This window comes from Dendropsophus ebraccatus, chromosome 9 (genome assembly GCF_027789765.1).
Source record: "Dendropsophus ebraccatus isolate aDenEbr1 chromosome 9, aDenEbr1.pat, whole genome shotgun sequence".
Lineage (NCBI taxonomy): Eukaryota > Metazoa > Chordata > Amphibia > Anura > Hylidae > Dendropsophus > Dendropsophus ebraccatus.
The window spans coordinates 42,464,133-42,487,140 of NC_091462.1; the positions used below are offsets into that span (position 1 = coordinate 42,464,133).

At 43.2% G+C, this 23,008-nt stretch overlaps 1 protein-coding gene across 4 annotated transcripts in view; it reads left to right on the forward strand.

Annotated features, from left to right (window-relative positions):
- The window catches only part of DIP2A (disco interacting protein 2 homolog A), a 62,680-nt gene that overhangs the window by 38,446 nt on the left and 1,226 nt on the right, over window positions 1–23,008 (forward strand). The window contains exons 2-38 of one of the 4 annotated variants that reach the window (XM_069983097.1): window positions 73–144; window positions 2,743–2,862; window positions 3,566–3,685; window positions 3,908–4,150; window positions 4,507–4,635; window positions 4,722–4,841; window positions 4,952–5,149; window positions 6,861–6,952; window positions 8,991–9,101; window positions 9,186–9,309; window positions 9,754–9,863; window positions 11,604–11,706; window positions 12,649–12,713; window positions 12,806–12,899; window positions 13,997–14,116; window positions 14,219–14,333; window positions 14,449–14,588; window positions 14,676–14,812; window positions 14,904–14,984; window positions 16,045–16,172; window positions 17,166–17,280; window positions 17,371–17,572; window positions 17,681–17,790; window positions 17,878–17,958; window positions 18,242–18,365; window positions 18,508–18,629; window positions 19,063–19,174; window positions 19,633–19,742; window positions 19,888–20,018; window positions 20,176–20,344; window positions 20,555–20,725; window positions 20,927–20,956; window positions 21,292–21,353; window positions 21,432–21,489; window positions 22,477–22,551; window positions 22,633–22,807; window positions 22,885–23,008. In XM_069983097.1, coding sequence (XP_069839198.1) covers window positions 73–144; window positions 2,743–2,862; window positions 3,566–3,685; window positions 3,908–4,150; window positions 4,507–4,635; window positions 4,722–4,841; window positions 4,952–5,149; window positions 6,861–6,952; window positions 8,991–9,101; window positions 9,186–9,309; window positions 9,754–9,863; window positions 11,604–11,706; window positions 12,649–12,713; window positions 12,806–12,899; window positions 13,997–14,116; window positions 14,219–14,333; window positions 14,449–14,588; window positions 14,676–14,812; window positions 14,904–14,984; window positions 16,045–16,172; window positions 17,166–17,280; window positions 17,371–17,572; window positions 17,681–17,790; window positions 17,878–17,958; window positions 18,242–18,365; window positions 18,508–18,629; window positions 19,063–19,174; window positions 19,633–19,742; window positions 19,888–20,018; window positions 20,176–20,344; window positions 20,555–20,725; window positions 20,927–20,956; window positions 21,292–21,353; window positions 21,432–21,489; window positions 22,477–22,551; window positions 22,633–22,807; window positions 22,885–23,008 — 4,393 coding nt within the window. Of the gene's footprint in view, window positions 1–72; window positions 145–2,742; window positions 2,863–3,565; window positions 3,686–3,907; window positions 4,151–4,506; window positions 4,636–4,721; window positions 4,842–4,951; window positions 5,150–6,860; window positions 6,953–8,990; window positions 9,102–9,185; window positions 9,310–9,753; window positions 9,864–11,603; window positions 11,707–12,648; window positions 12,714–12,805; window positions 12,900–13,996; window positions 14,117–14,218; window positions 14,334–14,448; window positions 14,589–14,675; window positions 14,813–14,903; window positions 14,985–16,044; window positions 16,173–17,165; window positions 17,281–17,370; window positions 17,573–17,680; window positions 17,791–17,877; window positions 17,959–18,241; window positions 18,366–18,507; window positions 18,630–19,062; window positions 19,175–19,632; window positions 19,743–19,887; window positions 20,019–20,175; window positions 20,345–20,554; window positions 20,726–20,926; window positions 20,957–21,291; window positions 21,354–21,431; window positions 21,490–22,476; window positions 22,552–22,632; window positions 22,808–22,884 lie in introns of those variants that run through there. The other 3 variants (XM_069983099.1, XM_069983098.1, XM_069983100.1) reach the window with 3 other exon arrangements.

Sequence of the window (23,008 nt, forward strand, 5' to 3'; positions counted from 1 at the left end):
AACAGGCTCCAAGCTTGCAATAATGTGATGTAATGTGATATTAAACTTCACCCCTTCTCTTGTGTTTTCCAGGAGACATAACCCAGAAAGGCTATGAGAAGAAGAGAGCTAAGCTTCTGGCTCGCTACATTCCGCTAATTCAAGGTACTAATGTCCATCAGTCATATAACAGACTTGTGTGATTGTAAGCTGCATACAGTTTTGAATAACTTCAAAAATACTTATATTCCGCCAGTAGTCTACTTACAGTTTAGTTAGTCGTTGCATGTAATCTACCACAGCTCTGCTGACAGACACAGCCATAATTGACTACAGTGTGCCTTTCACTGTAATTTACTTTTAACATGCCACACCTTATCATACACCAACCAGTTGCTGAGAGAAGTATATGGCTGAGCGTTTCTGTCTCCAGGTCGCTATAATTCCTGTTTGATAGAAATGGGCTCCATTGTAAGGGTCCTATTCCACGGGTCGTTGGGGGCCCGATCAATAATGTAAACGAGCGCCAATCTGCTAGATCGGCGTTCATTTACTGGGCCTATTACACAGCCCAATAGTCGTTTAGCGAGGGTTTCAGGTTGTAACCGATGTCCTTGTAGCCCTTGTTTACCATACTTTACCTAAGCATGTTGCAGGTCTACTCCTGCGCTCCTTCTTCCTCCCGCGCGCAGCAGCAGCTTTGGTGCAGTCTGTCTAAACTGACAGACCGCTCGGTCAATCACTGGCCGCGGCGGTCCTGGCCAGTGATTGGCTGAGCGGTCTGTCAGCTAAGACAGGCAGCACCGAAGCTGCTGCTGCGCGCGGGACCGGGAGGAAGAAGAAGCGCAGGAGAAGATCTGCAACATGTTTAGATTAAGTATGGTGCTTGTGAAATTGTTGGTCACCCATCGCGCATTGCTATTCCAAGCAGCGATGCGCGGTCTGTGCCCGGTGATTTTAGATTTGAACCTAAATAAACGATCAGCCAATGACACGATCATCGGCTGATCGTTGTCTCTATTCCACGGAGCGATAATTGGCCAAATCGGGTCGATTCGTCCGATTGTCGTTTCGTGGAATAGGCCCCTGAGTCTTTGGAGCCCATCTTCTGCAGAAAGATGGAAAAGGCAGAATGGGGGAGAAGCACTCAGCTGCACACTTCTCCAGGTACTATCTGCTAAACATGTAGACTCTGACATTTGACATGTCTATGTGACACCTTAAAGGCCCTATTACACAAAACAATTATCTGCCACATTCGGTAGATATCGGCCGTTATGGACGATAATTGTCTTGTGATAATAGATAATAGATAGGCAACGATTAGCTGACATGTATGATGTCAGCTGATCGTTGCTGTCATTTGTCTTTCAACATATTGAAAGACAAACGACCAGGATAGCGGTGATATGCTGCGGTCGCTCTGTGGAATAGGAGCGGCGGCAGCAGACCGTTGCTATCCTCTATGGGCTGCCCGGACGATCTAGCGATCACCCGGGCAGCCTCCCCGCAGCTCTCACCCACTTACTGCCGACACGTGGAATAGTTGCAGCAGTGAACGAGGAGCAAGCAAGCACTGACATCTCCTCAATATCGCCCTGTGTAATAGGGGCTTAAGGGTAGGGTCTCATGGTGCAAAGACCGAAATGTAACCACAGTTGAAAACTAGGTAAACATGGTGTTCAGCACAATTTCCTATTGTTTCTTAAATGGCCATGCACTTTTACAATCTATTTTCCTGCAAAATCAGCTGGATATAGGATCTGTTCATTAATGGGCAAACTAATTGTAGGAAAACAGATTGCATTGAACTGGTTTATCAGCACAACTTTCACATTCATCATGGCTGCAGCTCCAATGCCCAGCATCTGCAGCATCAGACCCTCCGCTATCTCACATCCTAACAAACTATTGGTTTCTGTCAGCATCTGACCACCATATAGTGCTCGACTCTCAACTCTGCACCGACTGTGTACCAGCAAAGCCATCTGACCGATTGTTTTATATGCTCACTTCATTAGCTAGAAACCTGCTCAATGTGATTTATAGTTAAAGCATTGCCAAATGCAGTATATAAAACGTAGCACCCATTGAAGGATGCTATGTAGCGGTGTAAGCATGTTCTATTATCATGATGTATGATCGTCTATAATCTGCCATTGGCACCAGCTTCCGATTACAGTAAATTATCCTCATATATCCTATATAGCAGATTTTTCTAGCGATCTCTTATACGTCTTTGATAAGAATTCACTCATTACAATGTCTCCCTTTCAATGACATCAGCTCTGGCTATGTTTTTAGATAATGTTATCAATAGCGAGCACAGTATCCTCCCTTCTGCTCGCTGGTCAGCTAGATTACAGTGAATCTGGGATGTGTCTACAGTTTCCTGGTCAGTTCTGTTTTCCAGGCCGTTCTGGTTGTTTAGTTGCTGACAGAGTGTTTTCCTAGTAGATTAGAGCCAAAGTGCTGCAGACCTTGTCTCCCCATCTCTGTGATCCCCGCCAGATGAAACCGCTTTGTTTTTCTCCATGTTTGGAACAAATGAGTCAATTGTTACAGGTCAGCAGGAAAATGTATATTAGGAATGGAATCAGAAATACTCTGTATTAAACCCTGTGGTAAACAGACATTGGTTGCTTAGATCCACATCAGTTTGCAGCGTCACCAGGAACTTTGCAGTTTCGGCCTATGTGCCTATCTTTTGGGAGTTGACACTATTTTTTTTTACATGCTTTCTTTTTCTTCTGCATCTACTAGGTGTAGACCCTTCACTACAAACAGACAGCAAACTCTTGGGCACATCACAAGTTACAACCACCACAAACAAGCAGCAAAGGTCCCGTTCTACCAGCTCACGGGATGAGCGATTTCGATCTGGTTAGTGCTTCTGCACAATCGCTATGTGTCCATGTGCATGCTGATAAGCACATGTGCCAATTTTGGACAGAACCAGTCACCACTTTCCCATTTAAAGGGGTATTCCCACCTCACCTTGTTATCCCCTGTACATAGGGGTATAATTAAGCTGTTCAGTTTGGGCCTGACCACTGATCCCAAGAACAGGGGCAGAATTCTCTTTGAAATGATCAATGTGGTCTTGCAGATCTGCAGCCAGTGCACCATTCATTTTCTAGGGGTCTCCAAACATTTCCAAGTTCAGCACATTAAAAATGTTCGGCGGCCCTGCACCATTCCAGGAAGAATTTTTCTCCTGTTCTCAGAACTTGTAGAGGGTCCCAAGGGTTGGACACCCACCTATCAGCTTGTTATCACCTAACCTATGGATAGGGAATAACAAGTCGAGATGGGAATACCTCTTTAAGAAACTAACACAAGGGTGTACGCAGGTTCTGTACGCGCCCTTAGGATTACTTTTTTCCTGCTGCCAATGTAAATCCCCTGCTGCAAAGTGCATTCTTTTTTTTTTTTTTTCTTATGCTTTGCTTGTTAGGCTTTGACCTGTTTTGTATACATAGGAGTTAGGAATCAGCCAGTTGGTTACATTATAATCTGCTGAGAGGTCTTTTTAGGGTAATGGTCACGTGTCTATCCATAGACCAGGCTTTTGTGTTTTGTGCAGATGTTCACACAGAAGCCGTGCAAGCAGCTTTGGCTAAATACAAGGAGAGAAAAATGCCGATGCCTTCTAAACGCCGCTCTGCCCTCGTCCAGCCTTCAGTAGAGACGTACACGCCACCAGGTAACTATACATTGATTTTTTTTTTCTAGCCGTCTAGCTCTACACTGAGGGGGAAAGGATCCATAGCACCAAGTCTGCCCAATAACTGGTTATGTCTTCTGTTTGCCCCATTCATGCAATGCATTTGGTTTCCCATTGTCAACAGTGATTTACTCCCTTCTTAATTTATCAGCCATTGTACAAGTTGTGATATTTAGCTATCCATGGTTATTTTACTCATAGACACCTCGTCGGCTTCGGAGGATGAGGGCTCATTGCTCCGTCAGGGACGCATCACATCCACTCCGCTACAAGGTCATTCGAGCGTAGAGCCCTGGATTAGCAGAGTAACCCAGGGCTCCTCCACCTCATCATCAGCATCCTCCACCTCATCCCACCCAGGAGCCAAGCCTGCCGCCTCCAACAGCTGCCCTGTCATCGCAGCTGCCACCATGCTGGCAGACCTCATGGCACATGCCCAGATAGGTCAGTATCAGGGCATGTGCTGCCAAATCTTATGGAAAGATATTAGCCCTGTAATACTGGCCAGCAAGTTTCATGGCAGACTGCCAAAATAGAAGTTGGTATTTGTCATGGCACATTGTAACAATATCAACATACAGGTTGGTGATGCTGGATAATCATATGCAAGGTAATGCTTATATGGCTGTTATCCTTTAAATTTTAAATCGAGTAGAAATATGAAGTCAAAATAATACTGTGTTTTTTATTGATATTGTGTCATGACATTGACCAAGATGGGTATGTGATCATTGGGTGCCTTCATAAGGTTTCAGACAGTGATCAGAACCATATGTCATGTTCTTCATCCTGATAACCAGAGAGTGTTTCTGCACCACCTGACGTGACTACTGGACTCCTAGGAAACTCTCATCATGAGCGTCCACAGGTGGCATCTGTGCGTGGAGTGCCACGGGGGTTCAACAGCAGCATATTAGAAACAGCAGATGGTGCGTTAGTATTATTAGATGCTTTGAGTAGACATACTAAAACAAGAGAAGCCCTGTAGTCTCATACCACTGATTCCTCCCAATAGGTGTGCCAGTAAACAGCAGAGTCTCCTCCAAAATTCAGCAGCTTCTCAATACTTTAAAAAGGCCAAAGCGTCCACCGCTAAGAGAGTTCTTTGTGGATGATTTTGAGGAGCTCCTGGAGGGTATGTTAAAATATGTGTGTGTGTGTGTATATATATATATATATTTATTTATTTTTCTTTATTTGCATTATTTTCCTTTATAAACTTTACTCCGCTTTCACCCTATATAGTTCAACAACCGGACCCCAACCAGCCAAAACCAGAAGGAACAGAAATGGCACTTCTCAAAGGGGAACCTCTTGGAGTTGTGTCTAATTGGCCTCCATCACTGCTGACAGCTCTTCACCGCTGGGGGACCACACAGCCAAAAGCCCCATGTCTTACCTCTTTGGACACTACCGGCAAAGCAATGTATACCCTAACCTATGGTAATTGCATTTTTTAAAATAACACTTTTGTGCAATACATAACTGAACGTTCTTCAAATGATTTTGATGAAATCTTACAACAGGTTCTGAAATACTGATTCTAGAAACAACAAAAAGTTTTGCCAAGGCAAACATCTTTAGTGTCAAATGGGTATTCCAGTAATTTTTTTGTTACTGGGACTGGTGGAAAGCTGAAAAAGAAACACTTACCTACCCTTGTCCCCCGCAGCTGGTCTTTTCTCATCTTGGAAACAGGAAGAAGAGACGAACAGCAAGGGACTGGAAGTAACTGCAACGAGAGTTGCGAGGGACTGGGGAAGGTAAGTATCACTTTATTTTTTTATTTTATTTTTTTTAGTTTCTACACCAGACCCAGCAATGTACAATGATTCTTTTATACTAGAATACCTCTTTAATTTCTATCATTCAGGGTTTTTATCTGAAATTTTATTTTATCTGAAAATGTCATTGTCACTGTCAGAGACATGTTAAAAGTTTTGATCGGTCCAGATCTGAGGGTTCGCACCCATACCGATCATGAGAACGAGTCTGAAGAAGACCGTGCTAAGCACTCTGGCAGGCAACAATACTGCTTTCTACTCCCTCTTCTTCATGAATAATCTCTGCTGCTCACCCTCCTGCTCGCTCATGCTGTCAGCCAGCGTCTGTTTGTTTCTTAGTTTCAGACGTAAACTGCCTACATAGGACTGATCTGCAATTAGATATTGTTAAATCTCCTAGCCTAATTGTTTTGGAGACGTGGCCTAAAGGTAAATTACCTGTATAGAGACCAGCAACAGTTCAGTTTTTTCCTGGGTTCAATTCCCCTGATGGAAATGAAATATGATTATTTTTTTCCTCATAATTATAAAGAAAACCTGAACTTGAAAACTAATTTGGACCTGATTTGGAATTCTTTGCCTTTTTAAAAATGATACAGCAATGAAAATAAATAAATAATTTCATTTTCATTAGTGGAATCAAACCTAGGGAAAAAAATCTGTTTATGGTCTCTAGACAGGTGATTTACTCCAAGACCATAGCTCCAACTCAGTCCGCTGTTGATAGTTTGTGACTGAAACACTTTGAGGCACTGGCTAAGCAGGAGGCCAAGGCAGAGATTATTAATGAAGAAGAGGGAGGAGAAAGGAGTAGTGAGGCGTGCTAGAGTGCAGGACAAACACTGAGCCACAACTCCTCTTTGACTCTTCATTACAGTGCTGACAGATTCCCTTTATTCCTCCTTGCACTGTAATTGAGAGCGCCACAAAGATGGTTTCTCTTTGTGCAGTGTCTTGGTCTCTTTGCACTGAATGCTCCCCAACCCTTTTTATTTGCTGTCATTCACAGTGTAGCTGTTTTCTAGATAGACAATACAGCCATCAAAGGGGAGGGGTAGGGAAGCATTTAGTAAAGAGGCCAGGACACTTTACAGGCAGGAAACACCTAGATGGCACTGAAATTGAGGAGGATTAATATTTGTGTTCTTAGACATCTTTAGCATGACCATCCAGGTGAGGTAAGTTTACACTGTAGGGCAATCCAGTAATGGGTCCAGATGGATTTCAGTGCTACTATCTAATCCCAGCGTGTTTTCACCAACTATAGCATTGGTTTCCCCAGGGAATAAAAATGGCCACATAGAGCCTTATAATCTGACAGGTGTTTTTTTTATATATATTTCAATGCTTTTTTTGTTTGTTTGTTTAAGGTAAATTGTGGAGTCGGAGTGTTAAACTAGCCTACACTCTCTTAAACAAGCTGACCAGCAAAAATGAGTCGCTCCTAAAGCCGGGAGACAGGGTGGGTAACTTATTATGAATAATAAAGGTGTATAGTATATCTGGAGATAAGACCAAAGACTGTTATGTGTTGACATGGTATAAAAAGAAACTATTGTATTATAGATATTTAGCTTAGAGGCATAGAGATGTGGAAAGCAGGTGCTTGACCTAGGAGGCTGGGCATATGACTACATGGGATCTATGGACAGTGTCATGTGATCTGCTCAGAGTCATGCGCTGACCATGACCACTAAGCACATGAGCCGCTATGAAAAGTCTTTTGGTCTTTAATTTCTTCTCCTTTTCTCTTAAGAAAGACTTGCGTGTTATTACCATTGATGTACGTCTCTGTCTGTACATTTATAATCCATTAAAGCTATCAGGCCCTTTGTTTACAGTCTACATATGGATATTGCAGCCATTATTGATATTAGATACAGATAAATCGCTTAAGTGCTTGTTCAGCAAACAACAATTTCTGAATTTTTTTTTAAAGATAGGCGTTTTGTCGCTAAAATTATTTGCTAAGAAATAAGATCGTAATTGCATTTGTAATATATACTGTGAGCGATGAGGGTTTATGCTGAAAGACTTAACCATAATTAAGACTGAAACCATTAATAGAGATTTGGAGGTTTGCTTAAAAGATGCGCTATCTCTTAAATTCAAACGATTTAACAATGTATTGCACAATAATTGGCCTGTGTAAAAGGCCCTTTATTTCAAGGTCAGGGAGTAAACTCCATAGACATTAGGAGTTTGGGGCCCTGTTCTCGAGATTGCAGGGTGTCCCAGCAGTTAAAATGCCTGTGATCTCACACTTATAAATACATTAAATTTAGAATGCCCCTTTAAATGTTCTATTAAAGGGCTTATCCAGCACTACAAAAACATAGCCACTTTCCTCCATTGAAGTGAATGGAGCTTTATTGCTAACCGCACCTGAACTGGAGACGAGTCGTGTTGTCTCTCAAAGAAAGTGGTTATGTTTTTGTAGCACTGGATAACCCCTTTAATGGGTTTATCCAGCGCTACAAAAACATGGCCACTTTTCCCCCTACTGTTGTCTCCAGTTCAGGTGCGGTTTGCAACTAAGCTCCATTTACTTCCATGGAACTGAGTTTCAAAACCCCACCCAAACTGGAGACAACAGTAGGGGGAAAGTAGCCATGTTTTTGTAGCGCTGGATAACCCCTTTAAAGCAGCACTTTCAGCAGGTTCGGGCCAGTGAACCTGCTGATATCAGCCAGCCGCTCTTTACCTTAGGATTGCACTGCTGTTATTCTAATTCCTGTGGGGTCTGACAATGTGCCGCTGTTTGATAATTGCCCATATGCTAATCCCTGGTTTCGGAGCATTCTGGGCGCTCCCTGTCCGCTCGGAGCACCCCCTCGGCCTGCCTAGCCTGCCCCTCCCGGTCTGCCCTTTATGCATATTCATATATGCATAGTTAGGCTGCTTTTTACTGCGCATGTGCAGGGAGCAGCCTGTAACAAATTGCCTAAGTATGTATATATCAATATGCATAGTGGGAGGGGCAGGCTAGGCAGGCCGAGAGGGGGGCTCCAGGCGAACGGGGAACACCCATAATGCTCCGAGCCAGCGGATTAGCATATGGGCAATTATCAAACAGCAGCACATGCAATACAGCAATACCGGACCCCACAGGATCATTTGCCCGAACCTGCTGATAATGCCACTTTAAGGTATCGAGGCCAAATCAGCCAATTTTTGCAGGACCAGCTGACCCCTAATAAATATGGTGGCCACTGATGCCTACCCCAACAGATTATGCCAGGGAAAGAAAAGGATTGGATATATTGGGTTTCATACTTAGGTGGTTAGAACAAGATGGTCCCATAGATGGCTATGCAATGCTGCTCATAACAGCTTCCTGATGAAAGGCCACTATATGTAAGCCAGATGAGAAGATTGCCTTTTACCTTGACCAACTATGCAAATAGTAGCTCATGTACGGTTGAATGCAGTCTGTTGTTTTGTTTCTTTTTTATACTTTTAGATAAGGTTATGCTGACAAATTATCATTTATATTGCAGGTGGCTCTTGTGTTTCCCAATAGTGACCCAGTGATGTTCATGGTAGCATTTTATGGCTGTCTTCTTTCAGACCTTATTCCTGTGCCCATCGAAGTGCCACTGACTAGGAAGGTAATTCATGACAACAAGCCATTCCCATCAAAGCTCTAACATTAGTGTATGCTGAGCCATTATTCATGTGTTGCTGTTTTATAGGATGCAGGCAGTCAGCAGATCGGCTTCCTCCTGGGGAGTTGTGGGGTCTCACTGGCTCTTACAACAGATGTTTGTCAGAAAGGACTACCTAAAGCCCAGACAGGAGAAGTGGTGACATTTAAAGGTGAACATCCAATCTCTTCAGTCTCTTTTTTTTTTTTTTTTTTTTTTTGGGGGGGGGGGGAGGGGAGAATCCATTACACCATAGTTTTACTTAAGACCCATCAATTAGATATGTCAGAACAGTATAGGACCACCCCCACCTCCCCAGTATTACCAACATAGGTTATCTGACAGATTTTTTAAAGCCAAGACCAGGAATGAATTTGAAAAGAGGAGAAATCTCAGTCTTTTCTTTATGACCTGTTCTCTGGTTATAGTCCATTCCTGGCTTTGGCTCAAAAAAACAAATCTGTCAGATAATCTGTTTGTGTAATAGGGCCCTTAGTGTCATTCCAGGGGTACACAGTAAATAACCAATATAGAATTGATATCTATTGTGCACAGTATATGAACTGGAAATGTATCAGCTACAACTTTACTTGTTCTTATATGTTTGTATTCTCAGGTTGGCCTCGTCTGGCATGGTTTGTTATTGATGGAAAGCACTTAATGAAGCCTCCCAAAGATTGGTACCCACATATCAGGGACGCCAGCAGTGACCCTGCTTATATTGAGGTGAACAAATACAATATAAATTTTATTCCTAAGCTTCTTGCCACAGTTAAAGGTGTTGTACATTTTGCTTGACCCCACCGCTTCCCACTCTCACTCCCTGGTTTGGTGCAGGGAGGCTGCGAGGACAGGGCACAGCGATGCCAAGCTGAATAAGCTGGGCTCTGCTGTGTCTCTCTCTGGCATTACACATGTCTCCAGGGACAATCCAAGCCCTGAAGATGTGTGGGATGTCACAGGGAGACATGAAATTGTACAAACATACTAACCAGGTCCCGACCACTAGTCCCGTCACTGCCCGGCCACCATTATTAAAGCTGTTATCTGTGATGGAGAACCTAGGTAATTGCTTTAAACATCATAGTGGAAAAAAAGGGATCAAACTTCAAAAAGAAGAAATTTTGCTAATTCAATGTATTTGCAAAATTGCTTTCTTTTGCATTTCTTATAACAAAAAAAAAAGTTTAGGCATTTGAAATACCCCTTTGAATATGTTTCTAGCAGGCTCAGTGTTTTGCCTTTAGAGCAGTTCGCCACTGGGCGGCAATTTCTACTGTGGTTTCTTTCGTTACAGAACAACATTTGTTGGCTTCTGTTTCTCTAAATTAGATCTGTAGGAGATGCAGAGACTGTCCATCACTTACTATGTACTTTAAAAGAGACTGCAGCATATGTACAATGCATTTGAAGAGTCGTCAACCCTTTCTTTCACATGTTAGGTTGCAGCCTTACGCAAAAATTTAATTTTAAAGAAACAACTTTTCTCTTTTCTATCTGTGATCAGTAACCCATTAGGATAATGAAAAACTGAATTTTAGAAATTTCTGCCTATTTTTTCAAAAGGAAAAACTAAACTATATTTTTGTTCGGACATAAGTATTCAAAACCTTTACTGTGACACTTTAAACTTTGCTCTGGTGTCCTTCTATTTCTCTTTAGCATTTGTATACTATTATTAGACATCCTTTGGAAAGACACACCCCTGTCTATATAGGGTCCCACAGCTTTCCAAAATCGAAATGGTCACTCTGGCTAAACGCTAAAGATCCTGTGTGCAGACAGGTGAAACTTCCTGGAGGTCATCCATTATTGCAGCCTCCACCAGTCTGGGCTTTATGGTAGAAAGGCCAGAAAGAAGCCTCTTCTTAGTAAACAACACATAAAAGCCTGTCTGGAATTTGCATAAAAAGCACCTAAAGAACTCTGTGACTGTGAGAAACAATACTCTCTGGTCTTATGAAAGAAACATTGAACTTTTTGGCCCCGGTTTTAAGCATAATGTCTGGAAACCAGGCACTGCTTACCCCCTTCCTTACAGTGGAGCATAACGGTAGCAGTACTATGCAGTGCTATGGGAATGTTTGTCAATGGCTGGGACTTGTTAAGGTAAACTGAATGGAGCGGAGTACAATTCATTGAGTAGTCTCAATGAAAACCTGATTCTGAGTGCTCTGAACATGAGGCAGGTTCACCTTCCGACAAGACAGTGACCCTAAGCATATAGCCAAGACAACACAGGAGCAGCTTAGGGACAGTGATTAATATTTCTGAGTGGCTCAGCCGGAGCCCTGACTTGAACCCAATAGAACATGGAGAGACCTGAAAATAACTGTTCACTGATGTCTTCCAGAAACAGCACCTCTCCTGTCCTCCGTTTGGGTTGTCCTGGATAACCCCTTTTATGAAACTTTGCAGAAAAATGTCTACTGGCTATACTTATTCCTATATTTTTCTTAACTGCAGTACAAGACCAGCAAGGAAGGCAGCACTATGGGTGTCACAGTATCTCAGTCAGCCATGTTGGCACACTGTCATGCACTCACACAAGCATGTGGCTACTCAGAAGGTGAGTGAATCAGATTTGGTTAGATATACATATATAATGTTCCATTAATCTAAAGTGCAACAAGGGAAAAGGAAAACTACACATAATGGTTAATAAAGCTTTTGAAGGGTTCATCAAGATTTGATTATATGTATGAGGTCTGTGAAGCTTTTGCACAGTTCTCTACAATGTTCTAGATGTTAGGCTACGTTCACACGTAGCAAAACTAGCAGAATTCCGTGGCCGAATTGTTGGCCGCGGAATGCCGTTAGCCTCCCTCTCATAATGGGAGTCTAAGGGAGGCGCGCACTGCTGCTCTCCCCGCGCTGAAGAATGAACAAGTTCATTCTTCCACGCGATGAGACACTGTGACAAGAGCAGCGCGCGCCTCCCATACACTCCCATTATGAGAGTGAGGCTAACAGCATTTTCCGGTGCGGAATTCCGCTAGTTTTGCTACGTGTAGACTTTTAAGCAATACCTGAGCCAGGCTTAGGGCCTGTCAACTGTACTAAGAGGTGCGCACCTCTTAGTAAGTCCTGCTGAGGTAGAGGTATTTGCTGGTATTGCATGGTACTGCTATGTGATTTGCTTTTTGTTGTTTTTTTTGTGTGCCTTACACATGGGGGGACATTTATCAAGTTTTAAATAAAGCGCATAGCCATAGCAAAAGAATTCACATAGCCATACCATGGTAATTCATGCTTTACCGGTGTGTAGTCTGGTTGTTTGGCGTATTACAGCTGTTTATAGGCACCCTTGTCCAGTGCACTTTCATTGTACTCCTTTGTACAATGGAGTTATTTTGATCTTTTTACCCGAGGTCTTTTGCATATCTCCACCTTTCCCTTGCATCAGTTTGATGAATATCCCCCCAGATTACATTGTTTTTTGTCAACAGCATTATTGTGAAAATTGAATTATATTTGTCACAAACATTCTGATTTTTGTTTATTATTCTAGCTGAAACACTGATTAATGTATTAGACTTTAAGAGGGATGCAGGTCTATGGCATTCAGTGCTGACGGTGAGCCCCTTTACTTCTTGACTACATATACAGCAGAACACTGCCAGAGTGCTGCCAGTATTACCCATTAACGTGTATTCCTTATCTCACAGAGTGTTATGAACCGTATGCATGTAGTTAGCATCCCATACGCCTTGATGAAGGTGAATCCACTCTCCTGGATCCAAAAAGTCAATGCCTACAAAGGTATGTTCCTTGCTTATGTTTGACAAAATATATATCTGAGCAAAAAGAACATTGAGCTATATAACATTCTTTTCCCATAGTTGGTAAGTTTGTGCAAAACACAGTGCTTGAGGATAAAGGGTTTTTGGTACGTTCAGTGATTTTTCTGGGCTGCAAAACCTCACGCTATTTTTTTCTCTGTGATCCCTGGAAAATCATCCGTATTTGGATCCATAACTGCATCAGTTTCCGTTCCCATAAAATGTGAACGGTACTAGTTTGCATAGATTTGATCTGTGTTTTTTACAGACGTCTGTAAAAATACAGATCCCATAGACTTCTATTGGTAATCTGTACTGCAATCACAATCACAATCCGCATTAGGACATGATCTTTTTTTTTTTTTTTTTTTCTTTTTTTTTTTTTTTTTACGGAACAGATTATGGATCAAAATTAACACTGACTGTGTGAATACCCCAATATAAATCAATGTACTCAAAGTTGAACCGTGATTACGGATCCGCAATTACGGACAACTTTACAGGACGTTTGAATAAGGCCTTAAGGTTCCTATGACACGGAGCATTTATTGGCCTGTTTTATAGGGCCAGCGATCAGCCAATAAACAGACAAACACTAATTGTTTGCATTTCGCATAGATGTGTAGCCAGTGACTGATTGCAGCAAAGGGCCACACAAATGATCCACTATTGTTTGTGCGGTCAGAACAGAGCTTTGCAGAGCTTGAGGTATGTAAAGGCTCTGTAAATGAGCGCCATTCTACAAGATTGGCACTTATTTATATCACAGGGTTGGGCTATGACCCTTAGGTGCCATCTCTATAGTGTTCACATCATGGCAGATCTGGTGCATGCACGACTTTATTTGAATGACTGGTGTTAAATGTCTGACCAAAAGCAGCGTTTCCACATCCTCAGGGTTAGAAAATATAAACCAAATGGTTTCCACCATGTGATCTCTTTTTAAGTTTTACTCATCCTAATCTAAACAAATATTCTGTAATGGCTCCAAATGGATTTATATAAAGTGGAGGTATGTAAATACCTCCTGTATTGTAGAATGTCTTGTTGATCTTGATGTGTTGCCTCTCTCTGCAGCTCGTGTTGCACTAGTGAAGTCTAGAGACATGCATTGGTCTCTATTGGCACAGAGAGACCAGCGGGACGTCAGCCTAGGTTCCCTGAGGATGCTTATTGTGGCCGATGGAGCCAATCCATGTAAGTTCTATCAAAGACAACGTTTCACCTCTATTCATTTGGGTAGAAAGACTGCTTTTTCAACTAACAGTTCACAATATAAATCACAATCTGAATTTACAGGGTCTATATCTTCGTGTGATGCCTTCCTAAACGTCTTCCAGTCCCGAGGTCTGAGGCCAGAAGTGATCTGTCCCTGTGCCAGCTCTGCTGAGGCTCTTACAGTGTCCATGCGCAGGTGAGTTCTATTCTACCATTCTCTTGTCTGAATGCCTTTCACTTCTTTCCATAGCATTTGATAGGTTTACTTGTAGTTCGGTCATCGTAACTTTTCTTCAATTTGTCATTTTCAGACCCCCAGATCTAGGTGGAGTTCCTCCAGGAAAAGTGGTGCTGTCAATGAACGGGTTAAGTTATGGTGTCATTCGAGCAGATACGGAGGAGAAGCTATCTGTCCTTACTGTACAGGACGTGGGACAGGTTATGCCTGGAGGTAAGAGGAGTCACTGATTCGTGGTCCAGCATATCTTGAATACATTATATCCTGTATACAGTACCTACTTATATTCTCTTTTTATAGCCTCCATGTGTGTTGTGAAAATGGAGGGGGCTCCATATCTATGTAAGACGGACGAAGTAGGAGAGCTATGCGTCTCCTCCAACTCCACAGGCACAGCATACTATGGTCTTCATGGGATTACCAAGAATATCTTTGAGGTGTGTAGTATTGGCTGCACACATATATAGAGATGTTGTGCACATCTATGTAATCTGTGAGCTTATCAAGTCTATTACTCTTATTGCCTAGACTATGCCACTTACTTCCAATGGAGATCCTGTCTCTAGCCAGCCATTTATTAGAACTGGGCTTTTAGGCTTCATTGGTCCTGTAAGTATTCCTGTATCTTGGTTTTTCCTTACCACAGTGTTCAAGTGTTCAGCTCTGCTTTTATCACTCATTTGTATTTCTTTCATTTATAGACTATGTTCACACTACGGAAGTTCCATGGAAATCACGGCTGTTGTTTCAACGACTGTGATTTCCACAGGACTTACGTAGTGCTGCAGGCTGAAGGGATCCCTGCTGGAGTAGTCAGTTTTCAGAAAACCCTGTCAGTGCACACTATGGAGCGGCCATGCGCTCCATAGTGTGCTGTGGGGAGTTCTGATGCCGATGCGCACGGATGTGCCCGCATCAGAACTCTGCGGCACGAAAGCTCATCTGTGACGCGGCCGGTGTCAGAAAAGATCATCCCGGCCGATACTGCAGTACCGGCCGGGATGATCTTTTCTGAGACCGGCCGCGTCACTGAACGTCCGGTCTCATACATAGTCTGCACATGGCCATATACTGTATATAGCATTTAAAGAGGTACTGTAACCCCCAAAAAACTTTAAACAACAAAAGTTTTGATTGGTCCGGATCTGAGTGTTCAGACTATGACCGATCATTAAGGAGCTGGGAGAAGCCCCGCTCAGCACATTCATCTTCCAGCTCTTGTGTCATTTGACAAGACAGCCTCATAATGTAAGTCTATGGGGCATGTCTTTTTTCTGACAGAGCGGGGAGCAGACCGTGCAGTAGCCAACAAATTGGGTTGTTTAAGATTGGAAAAACATGGTGTTTTAAGTGAAGCTAAGCTGCATTACTAGATACAACTCAAAAACGGGCATGGACTGTTTTAGAAAGAAAGCAGACATTTTTTCCAAATCCTGGACAATCAGACACGTCAAAAGCTTTGATTGATCGAGGTGTAGGTGTTCAGACCCTTGACTATTGCTAGAACGAGCTAGGAGAAGTGCACAGTTCTGGACTTGTGGGGGTCTGTACCCCAAGTTATTGACCAATCGAAGCTTTGGACATGTCTTTGTGACAGTAATGCTTTAAGCAGTAAGCAACCTACCTCTATGTAGCCAGCTTGGCATTTAATTCATCTCATTCCTTTCAGGAGCGTTTGGTTTTTGTTGTTGGAAAAGTAGACGGTCAGATGGTCATAAGTGGACGTAGGCACAGCTGTGATGATGTAGTAGCAACAGCCCTCGCTGTAGAACCTATGAAGTTTGTTTACAGAGGCAGGTAAGGATGCTAAATAAAATGAAATTATAAAAAGCTGGGGAATGATTAAGGGGCATGTAAAATAGCATCCATGACCCTTAACTACTGTAAAGGGAGGCCACCTGCTTAGACCACCTATGGTTATCTGTAATAATGAGAGGAAAAAGCCCAGCCAACTCTTATGTGTATTCATGTATGCCAGCTGTCCTTTATGGCAGAAGTCACAATGTGGGCCTTGCTTTTTGCTCCAACCAGTAGAGGTTACCACTTTGGGGTTCCTCCAAAACCTCCATATGCTCTAAAAGACAAACTGAAGAGGTTTTCCAAAATTAAATATCTTTTTGAATGTTAAAGGAGAAGTCCAGAGAATTATAAAATCCAGCAAGGGCAGGGGGGCTGTCTGTGTCCCCCAATGATATGAGTGAGAAATTAATTACAAGTACTAACTTACCTCTCCCCGTGCCTATGGTGAGCGGCGGGACCCCCGTTGGACTCTTAGGCTGCATTCCCATGTTCCGTGATCCTGACTGATCACGGACGTGGAATGCATGTACCAGAGTCCCGCCGCGCCCGGACAGCATCTGTAATTAGATGCTGGGAGCGGGGGAGACTGTATTCATAAGCGCCGCGCTGTAGTAACAGCACCGCGCGGCTGCTTTTTACTCCAAGTCATGGCATCATCACAACTCAAGGGAAAATGCCTTCCAATGGGGGTCCCGAGGACAGTCCTGCCTCTCAGCACAGGGAGAGGCAAGTTAGTACTCAGTTCCCCCCTGCTGACTGGCGGAGTTTAGAATCCATGGGACTTCTCCTTTAGATTTATATTTAAATGGTCACCATTGTTTTGTCATGTGAACGTAAGAAACCCGTTAGATAACCTGTAGAGTAAAAATGCCATATAGAAGTTGACAGAAATGTACCTGAAAGGACAGGTTATGCTTTCTGTTAATGTCAGTGGAGAACAAGCTGCAGTGAGGAGTTAGTAATGTTTGGTTGGATGTTTTGTCCTGTTAGGATAGCCGTGTTTTCAGTAAATGTGCTGCATGATGAGAGGATTGTGCTGGTAGCGGAGCAACGTCCAGATTCCTCAGAAGAAGACAGCTTCCAGTGGATGAGTAGAGTACTGCAGGTAATTCAGCTGATCTCTATAGTTTGGGGCTGGAGTCAGCGTACTAGTGTGTTGTTTTTGTTTTTACTGTTCCCCTTTTTGCATCCACAGGCAATAGACAGCATTCACCAAGTGGGTGTGTACTGTCTGGCACTTGTACCTGCGAACACTCTGCCCAAAGCACCTCTAGGTGGGATTCACATCTCTGAAACAAAGCAACACTTTTTGGAGGGTTCTTTGCATCCATGCAATGTTCTCATGTGCCCGCACACGTGTGTCACCAACCTGCCAAAACCACGACAGAAACAGCCAGGTATATAGCTTGAATCCTGCCTCACATTGATAACTCTCTCCTTAGTTTATGCATGTAGAAATGTGTTCCAGGAAAAAATATAGTAATATGTTTTGTTTATTGTCTTAGATGTAGGGCCTGCTTCCATGATTGTGGGAAACCTAGTGGCTGGAAAAAGAATTGCACAAGCTTGCGGGAGGGATGTGTCTCAGCTAGAAGACAATGACCAGGCTAAGAAGGTGAAAACCGCATGTGCATGATCTTAATGGGTTTGCACAATACATTTGTAGTACCTTTTCTTTAATGCCCTTTGGTTTCTTTTCCAGTTCCTATACTTGGCTGATGTTTTACAATGGAGGGCACAGACCACCCCTGACCATCTTTTGCTCCTTTTGCTCAATTCCAAGGTAAAATTTTTGATTGTATTTTTGCTGAGATCCCCATCCCCCTGCCCGCCCATTGGGCGACCGGGACATACGGCAGGCGTACGCCAGGGAGAACAGGCGAATCTGTGCCTTCTCCCTGGAGTATGCCCCGTCTGTAAGCTTTGTAAATGTCCCCCATAGTGTTGGATGTGATCATTGCATTCTAAACACATGGAGACACAGAAGCTAAGTGAATAGGATGCAACATCATGCGATAGCTCGTGCACTTTATCACTGTATACCATCTTTGTTTTACCTTTCACAGGGCACTGTAGCCAGCTCTGCATCCTGTTCGCAATTGCACAAGCGAGCAGAACGCATTGCTGCCGGGCTGCTAGAGAAAGCTCGCCTCAGTGTTGGGGATCATGTAGCTCTAGTTTTTCCTCCAGGTGAGAGCAATGGATCTAACCTGTAATAATTCTATAATGTGTTGGCTTTGTGTGTGTTTTTGTTTAATCGTGCAGCTTCATTTACTCGTGTGTGATGTACAATGGCACAGACTTCTATAACGCTTTGTTTTGCTTTATTTAGGTATTGACCTTATAGCCACATTTTTCGGATGCCTTTATGCTGGTTGTATTCCCATCACCGTGCGTCCTCCACACCCGCAAAACCTTGCAACCACTCTGCCTACTGTGAAGATGATTGTAGAGGTTAGTGTCTTCAGAATAAGTGTCAGTCTTCTGGTAAAGCCCTTTTACATGGGCCGGTATTAAGTCAAATGAGTGTTCAAAGGAATGGGCATTCCCAATAACAGTCAGCAATCAGCAGATGAATAAGAAAACCGCTTGTTCGTCAGCTGATCTGAATTTTTGTGCAGCAGTTAGTGTCATTGTTATCGGTTGTACATTCCCTGTACAATTGGGGGATGTGTGACCGACGGTAAAATTAATGGGTCCCATGAACAATCCAGCAATCAGACCTCGTTTGAGCTGTGGGAAGATGCTTTAAATAAGTAGTGAACAATGTGCACAGCGCTTCTTATTGTGCAGTTGTTAGCCTGTCTAAAAGGGCCTTTAGTTGTATGTTCTTTATTCAGTCATATTCTCCTGCCTGATCGAAGATTAAGTCTCTGCTTGTACACAGGTTAGCAAGTCTGCTTGTATCCTCACAACACAAGCAATAATGCGTTTGCTTAAATCAAAAGAAGCTGCTGCCGCTGTAGACATCAAGACCTGGCCGACCATTCTGGACACTGGTGAGAGCCTTAAGTATAGGGGATGAGTGTCAGGCCTTAATGTTGGGACACCCCATGACCTCCAGAACAGATCCAGCTACTGGGACCCCCCAGAATCTTTAGAACAGGGCTTCATATTTTGTAATGCATGGAACAGCGAATCTTAGTAGGTATACTGCCGCTCCCATTATTGTCTATGGGAGCTGCTAAAGGTAGCAGAGTATTGTACTCCTCTATCTACTGCAACTCCATAGTCAATGAATGTAGTGGTAAAGCACATGTGAGACCTGGGGCCCCATTCTAGAAATCCTAGATCCTACTTGATACTTTTTTAATCTCACTCCAAGTACCCCTTAAACCAATATTTGTAGTAATATGTCATCTTCAGTCTCATCCTGAGGAATGAACACTGGTTCACAGAGTAAAGGAGCATGTTTCGGCAGTAGTAATTTTGTTGCTTTGCTTTAATGTTTTCACAGAAGACATGCCCAAGAAGAAAATAGTTCATGTTTTTAGGCCAACGTCACCAGAGACTCTTGCTTACTTGGATTTTAGTGTGTCTACCACAGGGATCTTAGCTGGAGTGAAGGTAGGACAGTAATGTGTTGTCCTAGATGAGTGTATCTTCAGTATATGCACCTATATACCTGTCTTTAGTCCACCAGTTCCACGTTGGATTTTCCACTTATTGTGTCTTTTGTATATTAAGTTGGTCTTAACTGTTTCATCTGCAGATGTCTCATTCAGCCTGCAGTGCCTTATGTCGGTCCATAAAACTGCAATGCGAGTTGTACCCATCTCGGCAGATTGCTATCTGTTTAGATCCTTACTGTGGCTTAGGCTTTGCCCTTTGGTGCTTGTGCAGGTAAAGTCTTGTTCTCATGCTGCTTTCACATTGTTGAGTTTGTTCAGTATGTGGGTTGCATACTAGCGATGCCTGTGTAGTGTAATAGTGTATGTGTGTGTGTGTTCAGTTGCAGTGGTACTTAGTGTATTACATGGTCTTGTTCTTGTTTATACAGCGTTTACTCTGGGCACCAGTCTATCTTAGTCCCCCCTCTCGAGCTGGAGACTAATGCATCTTTATGGCTCAGTGCAGTTAGTCAATACAAAGTACGTGTCACTTTCTGTTCTTATTCTGTCATGGAGATGTGTACCAGAGGCTTGGGCACACAGACCGGTACACTTAAGGTAAGGATCTGCTCATTCTTACAAGATCTTGGTTCTTTTCTGTTCATCATTTCTAGCTTTCTTCCCTCATTCTGTCCTAAAATAGTCTTTTGTGCTTACTTCCCCAGCTCACCCTCTTGTTACAAACCATTTTTTTCCTTTTTCTTTTTATGTGTTGTTCCTTTCCTAAACCTTAAATCCTTTCCCTGATGTGTTCATTCCCTTGCCCAGTCCCGGGGTGTGAACCTGTCCTGTGTCCGCACCTGCATGGTGGTAGCAGAAGAAAGACCGCGGATCTCGCTCACACAGTCCTTCTCTAAGCTCTTCAAAGACCTGGGTCTGTCCACCCGAGCAGTGAGCACCACATTCGGCTGTCGGGTCAACGTGGCCATTTGTTTACAGGTAAGGAAACCAGGTGCTGGGTTCTGCCTTTTAGCTAACCAATACCTGTAAGGTCCTTAACGCATTGTGTATAATTGAGGCAATATGGAGCCGGTCATACTGACATTTATGCCTTCTGATAAGTTTCTCAAGCTCTGTTTACTCCCCCTGTCACTTTCATACCGTTTCGTCTCTCACTTTTCTTTGTGGTTCCTCTTTCAGCCCAACAGACTGGGCAAGCTTGCTGATCAGGTACGGGGTCTGCATGTGTGTGCTGACATGCTAACTGAGGCGTGCTTTGCTCTGGGCTCCGCTGGGCAGTGCAGCAGAGGTGTGTGTCAGCACAGGAATGGCAGATGGGGTATGTGTGCAAGTTTAGGCCGAGCACAAGGCAGAAGTGACTGATGTCAACAGAGCATAACAAGAAGTAGTGTTTAGCTAGAACTGGCTGTAGATCAGGACTGTACACCATGCGCTTTTTAGAATGTGTTTGTAATGCTTCTCACCTGCATGGCAGTCCCTGCTCCAAAAAATGTCTCAGTCGTGTTTTATCAGTTGGGAGAAAAAAATAAATCTTCATTTTACAGGGCACTGCAGGTCCTGACCCGACCACTGTCTATGTAGATATGCGAGCTCTACGCCACGACAGGTACTGACAGTCACCATCATCCTACGTTACATGATGCTCCATACAAATTCCTCTCTAACTATTTCCTCTTATCCTTAGAGTACGACTAGTGGAGAGGGGTTCACCACATAGTCTGCCCCTAATGGAATCTGGAAAGGTAAGATTCTCTGTTTGGTACAACTTAAGGAGGATATCCAACCTCACAAAGATTATGGATTATTAGGCCATGAAAAACAGACGGGTGGTGGTCATCAACTTTGTAAGGCTGGATACCTCTTTAATAATAATACTGTCCTCTTAAAGGAGAAGTCCGGTGAAATCTTTTATTAAAGCATTGTGTTGCCCCCCCAAAAGTTATACAAATTACCAATATACACTGGAGAGGATGATGGCAGAGGGATGCTCAGTGTCCCCCTGCCATCATCCTCTCCAGCAGCCACAGCCCGCACAGCTCTGGGAGTCGGGTCGTGACATCACCATGTTATCCAGGAAGTGAAGCCTTGATGCAGTAGTAAGTGCAGGGAAAAAAGCACTTTATAAGCATTTCCTGTAATAAGTGTATATTAGTAATTTGTATAACTTTTGGGGGGGCAAAACAATACTTTAATAAAAATTTTTGCCAGACTTCTCCTTTTAAGTATGTAGACTTTTCCAGGAGAGAGAAAATTTTCTTACTTTTCTCTTTTGAAAGAAACATGCAGGTGAGGAACCATTCACGCCTTGTTTTGGCCACATGTTGCAGTTATATGTTAAACTTACTGGGTCTGGTAGGAACATGTTGCAGGATATATCATCCAACCCTTTTGGCTGGCCGCCCATGTATATTTGCAACTTTTGGCGAAAACGTGTTGTGAAACTAGAAACTAGAAATATGACAGTGTGACCACTTGATATGTCAGCAGTTTCTATCAATCAGGAGGCAGAAGAAGCATGCGCCAAGCACTTCTCTCCATGTCTTGCTTTTTACTGCACAAGACGGGCTAGAGAAGTATTTAAGTCATGCTTCCTCCAGCTTGTTTTAGCAATCGGTGGGGGTCTGAACACTGAGCCGATGACCAACCAAAACATCTCACTAGTCAAAAGTTTTTTTTGAAGTGACAATAAAATAAGCACATTTTAAACCACCTTGATTATAATGTTGTAGATTCTTCCTGGAGTGAAAGTCATTATTGCACACACGGAAACCAAAGGTCCCCTTGGAGACTCTCATTTGGGAGAGGTAAGTAAGCAGCACGGTTGGCTTTAAGTGCTTCTTTCCAACCAAAATGGCACATTGTTAGTCTTTAAAATATCTTCCTAGATTTGGGTGAGCAGTCCACACAATGCCAATGGTTATTATACAGTGTATGGAGAAGAGGCCCTGCATGCTGATCACTTCAATGCAAGACTTAGCTTTGGGGACACACAGACTGTTTGGGCACGAACGGGATACCTTGGCTTTCTCCGCAGAACTGAGTTAACTGATGCCAGTGGGGGTAAGAAGATGCATGAATAGACTGCTCATAGTACAAAGTCACAAGTTGTAGTGGTTAACACGGATTGTTTTACACAGAGAGGCACGATGCTCTGTATGTGGTCGGTTCTCTCGATGAAACGTTGGAATTACGAGGCATGAGATACCACCCAATCGATATAGAGACGTCCGTGATTCGATCTCATAAGAACATTGCTGAATG